The 13993-nt window shown below is 38.7% G+C and overlaps 1 protein-coding gene across 2 annotated transcripts; it reads left to right on the forward strand.

Moving 5' to 3' along the window:
• The first annotated feature begins 150 nt into the window (after positions 1-150).
• Positions 151-13982, forward strand: map2k4b (mitogen-activated protein kinase kinase 4b). 2 transcript variants are annotated; one of them, XM_014998757.2, is made up of 13 exons: positions 151-511; positions 2544-2579; positions 4047-4079; positions 5691-5793; positions 7153-7327; positions 7432-7551; positions 8147-8266; positions 8368-8419; positions 8506-8633; positions 9141-9218; positions 9308-9456; positions 9675-9720; positions 10272-13982. In XM_014998757.2, exons 1-13 carry the CDS (start codon positions 409-411, stop codon positions 10383-10385), a joined length of 1257 nt encoding a protein of 418 aa, XP_014854243.1. In that variant the 5' UTR covers positions 151-408; the 3' UTR covers positions 10386-13982. The 2 variants fall into 2 exon arrangements, with proteins under 2 accessions (XP_014854243.1, XP_014854244.1); XM_014998758.2 differs by lacking the exon at positions 4047-4079.
• Positions 13983-13993: the final 11 nt, after the last annotated feature.

Raw genomic sequence — 13993 nt, forward strand, 5'->3', positions numbered from 1 at the left:
ACAGTCTTTTTAAATGCTGACAACCCAACATTAAAAACACAACTATAGTGCATATGTATAAATAAAAAGCTCTGGTCATTCTTCTGTTTGGATAAAATAAACCAGAAGATACAAAGATTAGTACAGCAAATTTTAAATAAAGGCATCCACATTTATTCAAAAAGAAGTTAATTTTATACAGAGAGAGTACAAGACTTGTGTCAAAAAGTATTCATGTTTCAGTCTAAGTTGGTGTTCACTAGGATTTCCGACCGTCCTTAAAGGCAGCAGCGGCCCAGACGTGGCCGTGGTACAGCTGTTGCGTTCAAGTGACGCAGTGTCCCGTCTGGAGGCAGGGCAGCCAGGGGAGGGCGAAGTTTCACTCTCTGCATTGCAGCCCGAGCGCTGGCTGCAAGCCGGAACACAACAATGGCGACTCCCAGTCCGAACGGCAACTCCACGGGCTCCGGCAATATTCTGGGGGCCACGTCGCATCACCTTCACCAACAGACACAGAGCAGCAGCATGCAAGGTAGGCGCTGACGGCTACTCTCTCGGTCTTTAACCGTATCCAGCGTAGATAGCCAACTTAGTCGGAAAAGATAGCTTGTGGCTTCCCTGAAGCTAACCCCCCTCCCCACCGTGGTCAAATAGGACTTATGTACATTTATGTTTCCGGTGATAACGTTCAAAATAAAATACGTATACGTATCTTGTCATGAGAAATGTAGAGGACTTGTATGACAAATGAAATAAAAATGTACAGGGTGGGTGACAGAGCACTGTTATTTCTTTGCAAAATCGCCAAACACCTCAAAATGTAGCATAGATACATAGATGTAGCCAAAAGTGTTTGAACTGTGAAAACTGCACAATATCAATATGCAGAGTGCAAAGACTTTGTAATATTCAGTACGCTATATTTCAGATGCTGTGCATTAAAACTCTTTGCAGTGCCATGCTTAAAAGTATCACCACTAGTTAGAATGTTATAGCAGTATATCATAACATTCAAAAAATATATCAGAATTTTTTTTTCTGTTAAAAATAAAAGCAAGTTGAACATTGTGTATATTGGTGTTTATTTGAGAGACGTTATCAAAGAACGCCTTTAACGGCGGCTTTTATTTTGAATGTCTATTTGCGTAGTTTCCGCTTACGCTCTGGCTGATTGGGTTAGCTTGAAGTGGCTCAAATACTAACACGACTACTGTTTTAGCAACTGATGTTGAAGGGTCAACTGAGTTTTAAAGCAAACAGTCCTGTTCGGATATATTGAAATGTTTCTATACTGTAAGATACTAGTCGTTTGTATTCAGAAGTTTTCAGTGTAAAGATGAACTCAGCCCAGTTCTGACGTTAACTCCAATGTTGTTAGCACACTGTTGCTACAACAAGCACAAGGCCCTACTGTGAAATGAATTTCTCTTCCCAGGCAGGCCACCGTGACATTACAGCCCTGTCAGTGTCCGAGTCTTACGTCCAGGCTTGGCAAACACTAAACGTATTGCTCGTAGCTAGTTATTTTTCACTGAGTCATAACTCTTGTTTAAATGCTACTAGTCACGAACGACCTGAGCGTTTGTGTTGCTAACCCAACTTGGAGTTATCGAAATTAAACGCACTAACATAACTCGCATTATAAATGTTCTCAAACGGTGTGTTCATTGTTGCTTATAAGCGTGCTTTGCTGCTAATTGATGAAACAGTGGGTTTAGACGCGGCCAAGCTCACGAGCTAACCAAGTGAGCAAGCAAGTTCCATTATCGGACAGGAAGCATACCATGGGTTGGTAAAAGTTGCAACCAGCTAGTCTTATTCATTTGTCATGGTTGGCTCTTCTTATTCTCCCCCCCATTCCACCCCGCAAAACTGAGAAATAGATTTCTATTTAGAAGTTCACATGCATTAATCAACGGGCAGTTATTCATTTCATGCTTAAAATTATTGGTTTTTAAGCGAGTATTAAAAAGCACAAGTTTGAAGGCAATTTTTATTTTCCCTGATTCACCCAGGTTACAGAGTATACATACATATGCTATTCTTAGTATATTCACCTCCATCACACACGTTTTGTAGCTGTCTGCAAACTTTTGGCCTAATTCTGGCTGGATATTTGACCATAAATGAGTTTCTCTGCACCGACTTGGTGGATTTGGGATTTGTTTAGCCTTCCTGTTATCTGCAGCTCTCTCTAAGTAGCAGGATTAACAAAATGAAATCTTTCAAATTGAATGCAGTTTCCAATCTAAAATCTTCCTTCACCGTTTTTAAATAGCCACAGCCTTTCTATTAATGTGATTATTGGTAAATCACAAGAAGTCTTTCAATTTGTTTGAAAGATCAGTTCAAATAAATTGTTAAAGGCAGAAAATATTATTGCATCCATGCCCTTGATTAGTTTATGCAAACTTCTGACCATAATTCCATAAAAAGACCCCCTGTCCCATAATGGACGCGTTTATGGCAGCTGCTGATGCAGTCTTGTGATGAACAGATCTAAGTTGCATGTCCTTACTCTGTGACCGATGTCTAGTGTGAAATGTTTTATCTAAACCTTGCAGAAACCAACACCTGCTGGAGATGTCAAAATGAAACAGGTATTCACTTTTATTTTCCAAGGATTTAGCCTTCTTTTAGAGGATCTGTGTTTGTTATTTTTGTGTTTGTTGGCCATTTGTTGGCCAAGACACTCCTTCAGCTTTTCCTTATCCATCCTCTGTCATTAATTTTCCCTTTTCTTCCACTTTTTATTTGTGAAAAAATTAATCTCCATCTTATCATCCTGTCTGCATGTTGCCGAGTTTTATTTATGGATGTTTTTGCGTCCCTTATCCGGAGTTTGAAAAAAAAAAAAAATTATTGTACACGTCAGATAGCAACAATGTCTGCTTCAGAGACACTCTGCATTTTTCTAGTGTCTGTTGGAGAGAACCGTCTCTTCCCAGCATACAGACTCCCAGTCTGGTTCCATTGGCAACCAGACTGCCAACCTTGTGAACCAACCTAGTTCACAAACTTTGAACTAGGTTCCTGCACAGTCTGGAAAAGTCTGAGAGATTTTATTGTTTTCCAGGTCTGGATAAGTATGGAAAAATAAATTACTCTGACTTTTTTCTTTTCACCCTATCTATTATTTTAAAAATATGTTTCTCCTTCCTTGTGTTTTTCTCTATTTCTGTTATTCTTTTTTGTCCTTCCCTCCTTCCGTCTGTTCTTGTATCCTTCCTTTGTGCCTCTCTTCCTTCTTTGTATCCTTCCTTCAATTTTTCTTTGTTTCCTTCCTTCCTTGCTTTCTTCATTGTATATCTTCTTTCTTTTTTCATTATTTCCACTCTGAGATTTCCAAAAGGATGCCGACATCACCAAATGCATCATGACCCATAACAGAAGGGTAGAAAACTCATCAGCATAAAATATATTAATGTGTTTTGTAACACATTCAGCATTCTACACATAAATATCTCACACCAACCATTTGGAAATATCCTAAAAATATGAGGTTTTCTCACCAAAAACTGACTTTGCTTATGAGTGGGAGATCCAACCAGAATAAAATATTAGTATGTATTAACAAAATATTCCAAAATATATCTATGTTGATATAGGGAACCTGAGGCAGTTGCCCAGGGCGACAACAAAATAGGGGTGCACAAGCTCCGATTGTGTTAAATTAGCAAAATTCTGTTGCTTTTCTGTTTCTTTTGGAAAAATCTGCTTCCTGCTTTCTTTTATTACTTCAGAATAAGAGTCTCAAACATGGACATATGTCAAGCAAACGGGGTAATTTTTAGCAGAAACATTTTATTTAGCAGAAAGTCATCTGCCAGTGGAACGTGACAAATGCTTCATTTTTGGTCTGAAGCTGACAAAAAAAAAATATTTCAAAACTAGCATCTGTTCTCTGTTTTCTCTGGTCCCACACACGTATATAGCAGACCCACTGTAACCTGCCCTATATTCCACTTCCAGCACCCAGATTTGCTGAAAAACAACCCACTTAGGCTGACGTAGGCCCTGAGAAAATGTAGTAAAAACACTGCCTTTTTCCCCCCCTTTTACTTCAGGGTTTCAGATAAGCCTGTCCGGAGTGCCCCAAAGTAAGCACTAAGAGTTTCACTCAAAGCACACCGACTTCTACTCTATGTTGGAACACGTCAGTAGTCTAAAGTGGTTTCCACCCTGTCCAGTGAGCCAAACTCAGTATTAGATGCTTCTGATGCCAACATCCAAACATCCGGGTTCAGAAGGGACCACTGTATACTACTGAAGGAGCCTGTGTGGTGTTCTGGTAGTCGGGTGGGAAGCTAGTGGTGGGGTGGGAAGTCTCTCAACACGGCCACCAAACATTCCTTTTGCACTGGGGGCTTAAAGGTTAAGGGATCCGTTTGCGCTCTAGCTGGTCGGACACGGCATGGCAAAGAGGACCCAGCACTTAACCTCAGCACCTGAAAGCGACACCTTCATCCCGGCGGTGTTAAAATTCACCCGAGTCCAGTCAAAGTGTCGAGTCATCGGTGCTGTTTGAGTGGTGGGAACGCTTTGGTAGAAGGAAAAAAAAAAAAACGGGAGCTGTTTGGGGGTTCTTGCATATTTTAATCGAACAGGGATTTCCAATGTCACCCCAGTGTTTTTCCAATAACATGAACACACACTGCATGCCATTTGTTTGAGTTTTCATAGAAGTTTGTGAACATTGGGAACCTCTGTACACAGGGACATTCTGCTTCTGTTCCTTCTTCTGGTCTCATGAGGAGCTTCAGATAACCCCAAATATTTGTTTCTTTATATATTGCTTATTGGGCATTTGGTTATTTGGGCTCATCTCAAGTCAAGACACGCATTATGCTGCACTTTGTACACAGATACATCTCAATACATTAGAATATCCTCAATAGACTTGTCACAATAAAAAATTTTGCCGGGCGATAAAGTGCCCCAGAAAATATTGCGATAAACGATAATATTGTTGATTTGAGACAATTTTCAAGTGATAAAACTGTTAAAGTCTTATAAAGAAACCTTCATATTGGAGTTGGAAAAGATAAAACACAACCAAAAACAACGAATAAAAAGGAAATAAAGTCGACAGACTCCCGAAACCATAACTGTGAATTCCAGGTAAACAAAATTGGCCTTGAAAAAATATGAATCGATAGAATGAAAATAATCTAGCTCACTTCACTATATCATGCGATTAATCAGTTGCTTAATCATCTAACATTTCATTTCATTTTAATAACTCATGTACATGACTTCATTGCACACAGATCAATCATTTCTATTCATTTTCATAATTACAGTTCACAGTTGATGGAAAGCGAAACGTTTTGTTTCTCTGAATACTGCAGAAACCTAAAATTTTATGATTTTTATGACAGACATGTTATCTTAAGACCCTCCCAATTCTGAGTAAGACTAAAGACTAAAGGAGAGCATTGAATTGTATTGAAAATACATTTTGTGTAATATAACGGCTACTTTTCATGAGTTGTGAGCCTTAATCACCAAAAAGAACAGCAATAAAGTAATTCAAACTGTGTGCAATGAAGAGTTTCATGTTTTATTTAAATCACTGGTTCTGCTCTAATGTATTGAGACGTGCCTGTTTCGGCTGTTGGTATCATCTGGGTGACCTCCCTCCCACTCTGTGTGGCGTGCATGTTGTGGCAATCTGGATGTGTTTCTCTCTCTCTCTCTCTGCCAACCAGGCAAACGTAAAGCTCTAAAGTTAAATTTCGCCAACCCTCCGGTGAAGCCGACCTCCAGGCTCCCGCTTCATCCCACGGCTCCATCGTTCCAGAATCCTCACATGTAAGTAAAGGCTGGGAAGCCATGGAGGCTTTTAAAATAATAAAAAAAAAAAAAAAAAAAAAAAAAAAAATATATATATATATATATATATATATATATATATATATATATATATGTATATATATACTTCCTTTTACTTAATTACAGTTTGTTTTAAATATACTGTGACAGAGGTGCCCTCTAGTGGTAGCTTTTGTGCCAATGCCAATCTCAGCCTGAGAAATTCACTATGAAGAGACACTTTCTGAAGATAACTCTTTATTTGTTTTCCATTGGCCAAAGCAATGCTAATAACTTAATTATTGTTTAGCAGTTTTTGCCCACAAAGTATTTTTTTTAATTATTTTACCTAATTGGTTTTAGTACTAAATCCTGAACTCGCTTAATGATAATTTGGCTAAAAAAAAAGTTCAGAACCAACTTTTTTTTTAAATACAGATATAACAAATGCAAATTTTAGTAGCTTTTCTGGCTGTTTAGGACAGAATGATCTGACATATCGGTTATGTTTTTTCTCATTGTGTCGTTTTTTTTAGTGGTTTTTGCTTCCATAATTTCCTACAAACGTCAACATCCCATAGAAGAAAATGTATCAATCCTCTTTTTGGTAAATGTTTGATGTTTTTCTTTGTTTTAAAACCTAAAAACAGGAATATAATGGCCTTTTAAAAAATTACCACAAATTTCATATAGTAGATATCCATTAAAATTTTTTGAAGTTGTTTTTCCACTAAAAGTTATGCAACGAGTTTTAATTAGCTGGACTGGGGGCAAAAACCAGCTTTTTGCTTTGTAAATGTTGCAGATCCCTGATCTAGACCATACAAGTGAATATTTTATGGTATTCTCTGCCAGAATGAAAAAAATGTTTTTTAACAGATTCTGATTAAAGTCTTTCAAATAATTAGCTTAAAGTCCCTGCATTTATACCTTAAGATCATAAAAATACAAAGGTTCAACAAAAAAGTTGGTCTCAATGTTGGACCAATGTTCCACTGGTGTCTTTTTGTTGCTTTCAGCTGAATTTATAAACTCAGACGGCGGCTTAATGTCATAAAAACTAAAGTCTTTAATCAGGATCTGGTAAAAAGGCTTCACGTACACAGCGGCTGTTTAAAACAGAGTTTATAAATAAAGTTTGTGACTTTACAATAAAGCAAATGCTGATGACATCATGATCAGACTCCAAACTGTTAAAACTAAGTGAGTTCGACTACGGCAACGGATCTGGTTTTTCAGTATTGGCTTTTTTTGAATTTTTTTAATTCTTCTAATTTCTTCCTCCTTCGTCATCGTCTGGCCTCTGTTTTCTTGTGTTCTGTGCTTGGTGGCTAACCGCGCCCGCCTCCGTTCGTGCAGAGAACGCCTGCGGACACACAGCATCGAGTCGTCTGGGAAGCTGAAGATCTCCCCGGAGCAGCACTGCGACTTCACCGCGGAGGACCTGAGGGACCTCGGGGAGATCGGCCGCGGCGCCTATGGCTCCGTCAACAAGATGGTCCACAAACCGACGGGCCAGATCATGGCAGTCAAGGTGATTCACGCCGACCGCGGCAAGACGTCCGTGTGATGTGATCTGGACGTTTTCGGTTCGTATAGCTGACCGCGTGCGGCGCGTCTGTGTGAATTTCCCCTCAGAGGATTCGCTCCACTGTGGACGAGAAGGAGCAGAAGCAGCTGCTGATGGACCTGGACGTGGTGATGAGGAGTAGCGACTGTGCCTACATCGTCCAGTTCTACGGCGCCCTCTTCAGAGAGGTCTGGGAAATCCACTGTGATCTCACTTAAAGGGGCAGTATCACGTAAAATCGACTATTTTTTTTTTAGCTTTACATCATGTTATAATATTATTCCCTCATCAAAGACACACCTGGAGTGTTGCCTTGATACTTTCATTAATGTTTGAGAAATTCTTTAATCTCCATGGCAACGCCTGAGTGGACCTAGCCCCGCCTTTGAGTCGCAGCTCCTCCTCAGAGCTGCAGCTTCGAAGATTGTTGTGATCTTCCAACATTTTTTTTTTTTTTGTGATCTTCCAAGCTTGTTTCCAAGCTTGACATGTTGTGATGACTTCCTGGAGGCGGAGTTTCATAAAGAGCAGGAGTTCTTAAAGAGACAGAGGCCTAATTCAAGGCATTAAATGATGTAAAATTTCTTTTGTCATAGTTGACATAAAGAGGACTTTTTTTTAACGTCTTAACACAGTTACTTGATTATGTTATAAAATGGCACTATATTCCTGTAAGACACATAATACTGCCCCTTTAATCTTTAAAATACACTTTGCTAAAAAAGTTAACGTTCGTATATTTCCTGCTGTTGTAAAATTTCTTCTCTTCTTGTTTTTTTTCAGGGGGACTGTTGGATTTGCATGGAGCTTATGTCTACCTCATTAGACAAATTCTACAAATATGTATATTGCGTATTAGATGATGTCATTCCAGAGGAAATATTAGGCAAAATAACATTAGCTGTAAGCAACCGTATCACGTTTTTCTCCTTACAATTTACACAGAACAATTCATGAAGAAAATGACCTGAAGGTTTGATTTTTTTTCCTTTTTTTTTTTACAGACCGTTAAAGCACTGAATCACTTAAAAGAAAACTTGAAAATAATTCACAGAGGTAAGAGTTGTGTTTAGTTTTTAGCTCCAGTACCTGACGTTTGCTTTAATTTCTATCAAATTGACTCATTTTCTCCGTCTTGGCAGACATCAAACCTTCCAACATTCTGATGGACAGAAGGGGAAATATCAAACTGTGTGACTTCGGCATCAGCGGCCAGCTGGTGGATTCCATAGCCAAGACGAGAGATGCAGGCTGCAGGCCTTACATGGCAGTAAGTGCCAACCCCTTAACCTTCAACTAAATTTGTGGCTTGTTTAATGTGCGTAAATAAAAGTTGGGCCCGTTTATTCAGCAATAAACACACCTTAGAGATTTTCAGACGAGGAGAGATTAAATTTTTTAAGCTTTTTAATGTGTTTTACTATCAAAACTATAAGGAAAAATAATACATTGTAACAGGTGTAATTTGCTTTGGCCTAATTTAATAGTTTCCCTGGCCTTAACTAGTGTTTATCTGAAATTAGTCAGTTGTTCTTGTTCAGTGAATTGACTGAAAAACCTTACAATCTGGAACACAAGATCAAATCTACATATTTAAACCAAATTCTCTACTGAGGAAAGTGTTAAGTGTCAAAATGTGATTATTTTCTCTTACAATTGCAATGTTTTTGAATTCACAACTGATCTAGCTATCGAGTAATTAAGCTAAAATAAAAACCTAAAGAAAACCGCCCTATCTAACCTGTTTTGTGTGAATGTTTGCCTTTTTTTTTGCCAGCCTGAAAGGATAGACCCCAGTGCTTCCAGGCAGGGCTACGACGTCCGCTCCGACGTTTGGAGCTTGGGAATCACCTTGGTAACCGATAAGATCTCCAGATCTGACTTTAAACTGCAGCTCAAACGAGGCCGGGGAGTGTTGCTCATACTGTTTTTTTTTTCTTCCAGTATGAGTTAGCCACAGGGAGATTCCCGTACCCCAAGTGGAATAGTGTTTTTGATCAGCTGACACAAGTGGTGAAAGGAGAGCCTCCACAGCTCAGTAACTCAGAGGAGAGGCAGTTCTCCCCGAAGTTCATCAACTTCGTTAACCTATGGTGGGTGTCACTGCAGGAAACAGTTTTGCCTCGTTTTGTTTTTAGCTCCCCCAGAACAAAAAAATGGATGCCGGTGATTTTAGGGTCAGATTTTTTTTCCCGGAAACGCCTCCCGCTTTCCTTCCGTGCCTTTTCAGTTTCCGGCATGTGAAATCTGACCTGAGCTCTGCTTACGGTGATGGATAATCAGCTCTTTTTTTTTTCTTTTTTTTGTGCAGCCTTACTAAAGACGAGTCAAAGAGGCCAAAGTACCGGGAGCTTCTGGTGAGTGCCCTTTCATTAGCTTTGTTAGGTTTGTTCAGGAGCTGGATTGAAAAGTGTTTGGTCATAAATTGAAATATTTTCTGTTGTTAAAGGCTAAACTGACTCGTTTCTTTAGTTCAACTCGTGAACTTGAAGATGTCACAAATATTTGGTAAAACTTGTGAGTTGAAGAAGTGATAGAAAAGGAAGGCTGTGCAGTGTGAGGGGGAAAACCAGGAACTTAAGTAGTTTTGTGGTCATTTTTGACCCAGCCTAGCACTCCTTTAGCCATTCTCAGGAACTTCTTTTGAATTTTTTTTTAGGTTATTATTGTTGAATTATCACCACCTGCTGGTACAATCATGTAGAACAATAGTTTTTCTTCTCATAAACAAAGGAATAAATATCCAAAATAGAGAAACTGGGGCACAATTACAAACACTTACACCTTCAATGACTTTCTGTAGGCATTTAGGCCATATTTAACCCAAAATTCACTCACCAAACCTGGAGCCGTTTTGACCTCAGCGACAGCCAAACGAGCCTGAAGCTTCTTGCCTCTTCTCTCCCAGAAACATCCGTTTATTCTGATTTACGAGGAGCGCTTCGTGGATGTGGCCAGCTACGTGTGTCGCATCCTGGATCAGATCCCCGCCTCGCCCGTCTCCCCTATGTACGTCGACTGATGCCAAGAAGAGCGTTCCCATCGGCGGAGGATGGAGGGGTCCCTTAACGTCCAGCGGGGTGGTACACTAAGCTTTGTGATGTGGCGCTTGTCAACTTAGCCTTCAGTTATGTAGGATCACATGTTTGTTCACACGTTCCAAAGAACAAAGGAATTAAATCCAAACTTCCCAGTGCAATGAGATGAAAATCCCCCCCACAAAAGAAGAAACATTTCCCAGTCATTTTAAGATCCCAAAATAATCTCTTCCACATTAAAGCAGAGAAACTTGAAGCAGCAACTTTGTCTTAGTAAAGCGCAATGCATCTTTTTATGTGACACAAAGAATAGAGTATACATACATGGAAATATATATATATATATATATATATATATATATATATATATATATATATATATATATATATATATATATATATATATATATATATACTTGAACTTGTTCACAAAAATCTACCAAATGAAATTGTGTGGAGCTTATGATGTATGAACAAAACAGCAACTTAACAGATTGTACGTTGTCTGCATATTTGTCTTTGCCTAAAATGACAACTTGTATGGATTATTGCTGATAGACCTTCTGTCTAAAAATCACACACGTTTTGCTGTGAGCACCTTCACACACAGTCAATGAATGGGTATGCAAATGTTTCTTTTCTGAAAGCTTATGGTAGCGTGGCTTTACTTTTTTTTTTTCCAATATGCAATCTGTGACGGCTTGTCTTAAATGTTTTATCTTCTTACACCTACTGCAATGCTGGGCTCAGTGTGTGAGCTTTGACCTTTTTGTTTAAGTCACTTAACTAGGTATGTACTATTCCAGAAGAACATTTTCAGTTAGCTATTGATGCTAAGCGCTCAAAACAAGGTGCACACAGTCGGGTAAGCTGAATTACCGGGTGAGAGACAGAAAAGAAACAGCATTGTCGTACAAGAAACTTTACCAAAAAGAGAAGGAGTTTATTATAAAAGACTTTTGTGTAAGATAAATTCAGCTAATGTTGAAATTAGGAGCTTTCTGCGATGTTAATCCTTTTATACAACATGTTGCTAAATCCTATTTCTTCATAAACTTTTCGTAAAGGAAAGCGCCTAACAGTTGACACATGATTTAATGTTTAGGTTTGTTACATGTAAAGCTGTTAATCTCTGGATCTTTGATTGATATTTTTTCAAACTGATTAAATAGGTGACCTGCAATTGTTACTTTTTATCCAAAGAAACTTGCAAAGCATTGAAAACCAAACATTTAACCAAAAAAAAAAAAAAAAAACCAAAGGCCTGTTTTCTCTGAGAACAGGTGCTACTTGCACATTGACATGGAATATATACATTAATAATTTAAAACTACCAAAAGTTGTTAGCTTGCCAGTGTTATATAAATTCCTTTTTAAACAGATTTACATTTGACTGGCAATCAAAAATGCTATAAGTTACAGTTTAAGACATACTTGCGTCATGGAGTACCAGACAAAGAAAAAATTATGTTTACTGTTTTTATATAAATATAGTTCAAAGGAAAATAATCCATACTAATAGTGCTTTTGTTTATTTTGTCACAGCTAGCTAAAAAGCAGCCTAACTAGCTGTAGCAAACGGCTAGCTAACAAAAGGCCTAACTAGCTGTAGCAAACAGCTAGCTAACAAGAGGTCTAACTAGCTCTAGCAAACGGCTAGCTAACCTAGATCCAAGTTCTAGCTAACAGAAATTTTAGCTAACTGTTAGCTAGCTAAAGCTGTCACACCTAACAGATAAATACATTTTAAACTGATATGTTTAGCTAATTTAGCAAAAATCATACAGTTTCCTCCTTGTTAGACCACAAACTCTGTTCTATAAATATTAGTGCATTTTTTGGACATAAATGAGGTTCTATTTGAGAGACATGCTCATATATCTTCACGAACATTATCACCAGCTGATTTCTGAAACAGGAAGACGCTTAGTTCTGTGACTAAAACAATAAGGCAACACACACAGAGAATCAAACCTGAAGTTAATCCAATGCTACAATGCCTGGTGTAACGTTACTTTCGGATGTTGTTTTCACTGATGTAAATAGATATGTATATAGCCATCCTCACCTGCTGTTCTTGGCAGGTTCTGCTCAGATCTTTTAAGGTTCTTTCCGAAAACATGGTCATCATGTCAGACAGGAGAGGAGATGTGGCTTTGTACTGAGAAATGTTACCATATAGACTGTTTTTTTTTGTTTTGTTTGTTTGTTGTTTCTCCTCTACAGCCTGTCTTAGCACTGTACAGTCAAACTCACACATCATGATCACAGATCCTCCATGCTGCCACCCACAGGCATGCAGTAGTAACTACAGCTCTACATGTTCTGACAGCTTCTTTTTGTCAAATTAAAGAAATAGACGGAACAACGGTAAAATGCTGCTAATCACATGCTACCAACTTCCATACCACAACTGTTGAGAGGAGGAAAGACCCTCCTCGCTTCGTCTCCCGCCCTTTGACCCCTCAGGTCACCCTGGAGCCTGCATGTCCTCCAGTGATTCAGCATGCGTCGGGGCTGAACCCCATCGTGCCATTTCCTCGCCTATCTATCGATTTGTTTGACCCAATCGTGTCGTGGTGTCCCAGGACAGGTCTGACTACGGAGACCCGAGAAGAACAGTCAGACTTCAAGGAGGTAGCTTCTTAACAAAACACTTCACGCAACACTGTAGAGATCCATCATCCAATAAATTTAAATGTGTAAGAAAATATATAAATAATAGTAAAATTCTCATTGTGTCAAATCTAGAGTGAAATTCACTGGTTTTATCGCCAAATCAGGAAGTGATTTGGTGACATTGTAAAGTATTGTAATACTGCAGTTTCCTAAAAGCTGCCATTGCGGCTCAAATCCAAAAGGAAATTGTGTTCTTAATGAGGTTATTTTATTGTTTTGGGAGTTTATCTGAGTCACATCTGGGTTTTTTTCAGTGGCGTTGAGCCAAAAGAAATGTTTCAAATACTTTAATGGTGCTTTAATAGTAAGAATGTAGTGGATAAAACCATACCAGCACCCTGCATGATGTTAGAAATGGGCTGTATGCTCAGTTAAATGGTTGTACAATTCAACTATAACAGTTTACAAGATATTTTCAGTCTGTTTAGTGTCGTTACATTATGATAGTCAATGAAAATGCATACATCTGGTATATTATGGGTCTCTACAGCTGTTAGCTGTGCCATACCTCCCATTGGGTGTACATCGGGTCATTTCGTTAGGAACAGAGAACGGTCTTTTTTTTTTTTTTTTTACCTGTTCGGGAAAGCAAAACATTACAACCACCAGATTAAATTCTGTCATAAGGAGTTCTTGTCAGGCCTTGTACTCCTGTCTCCTTCCGGAGTGGCAGTAGATGGCGCCGTTTTCCCTGCAGATCTGCGGGGTTTGTCACGGGATGATGCGTTTCCAGGAAGCTCGCTTGCCACTGGGGAATATGAGTCTCCAGGGTACATGTTGTACAAATTGCAATTTACCAGAATGTTCATATTAGAATATAAGATGATATTAAGGGCAATGAATATTATAATGTATGTTTATCGAGGGTTACAATAAAAGTTCCCCATGAAAAAGACTGAAAATGTGTCTGTCT

The sequence above is a fragment of the Poecilia mexicana genome, unplaced genomic scaffold (assembly GCF_051168715.1).
Source record: "Poecilia mexicana isolate PSO_F unplaced genomic scaffold, ASM5116871v1 scaffold_19, whole genome shotgun sequence".
NCBI classification, from domain to species: Eukaryota; Metazoa; Chordata; class Actinopteri; order Cyprinodontiformes; family Poeciliidae; genus Poecilia; species Poecilia mexicana.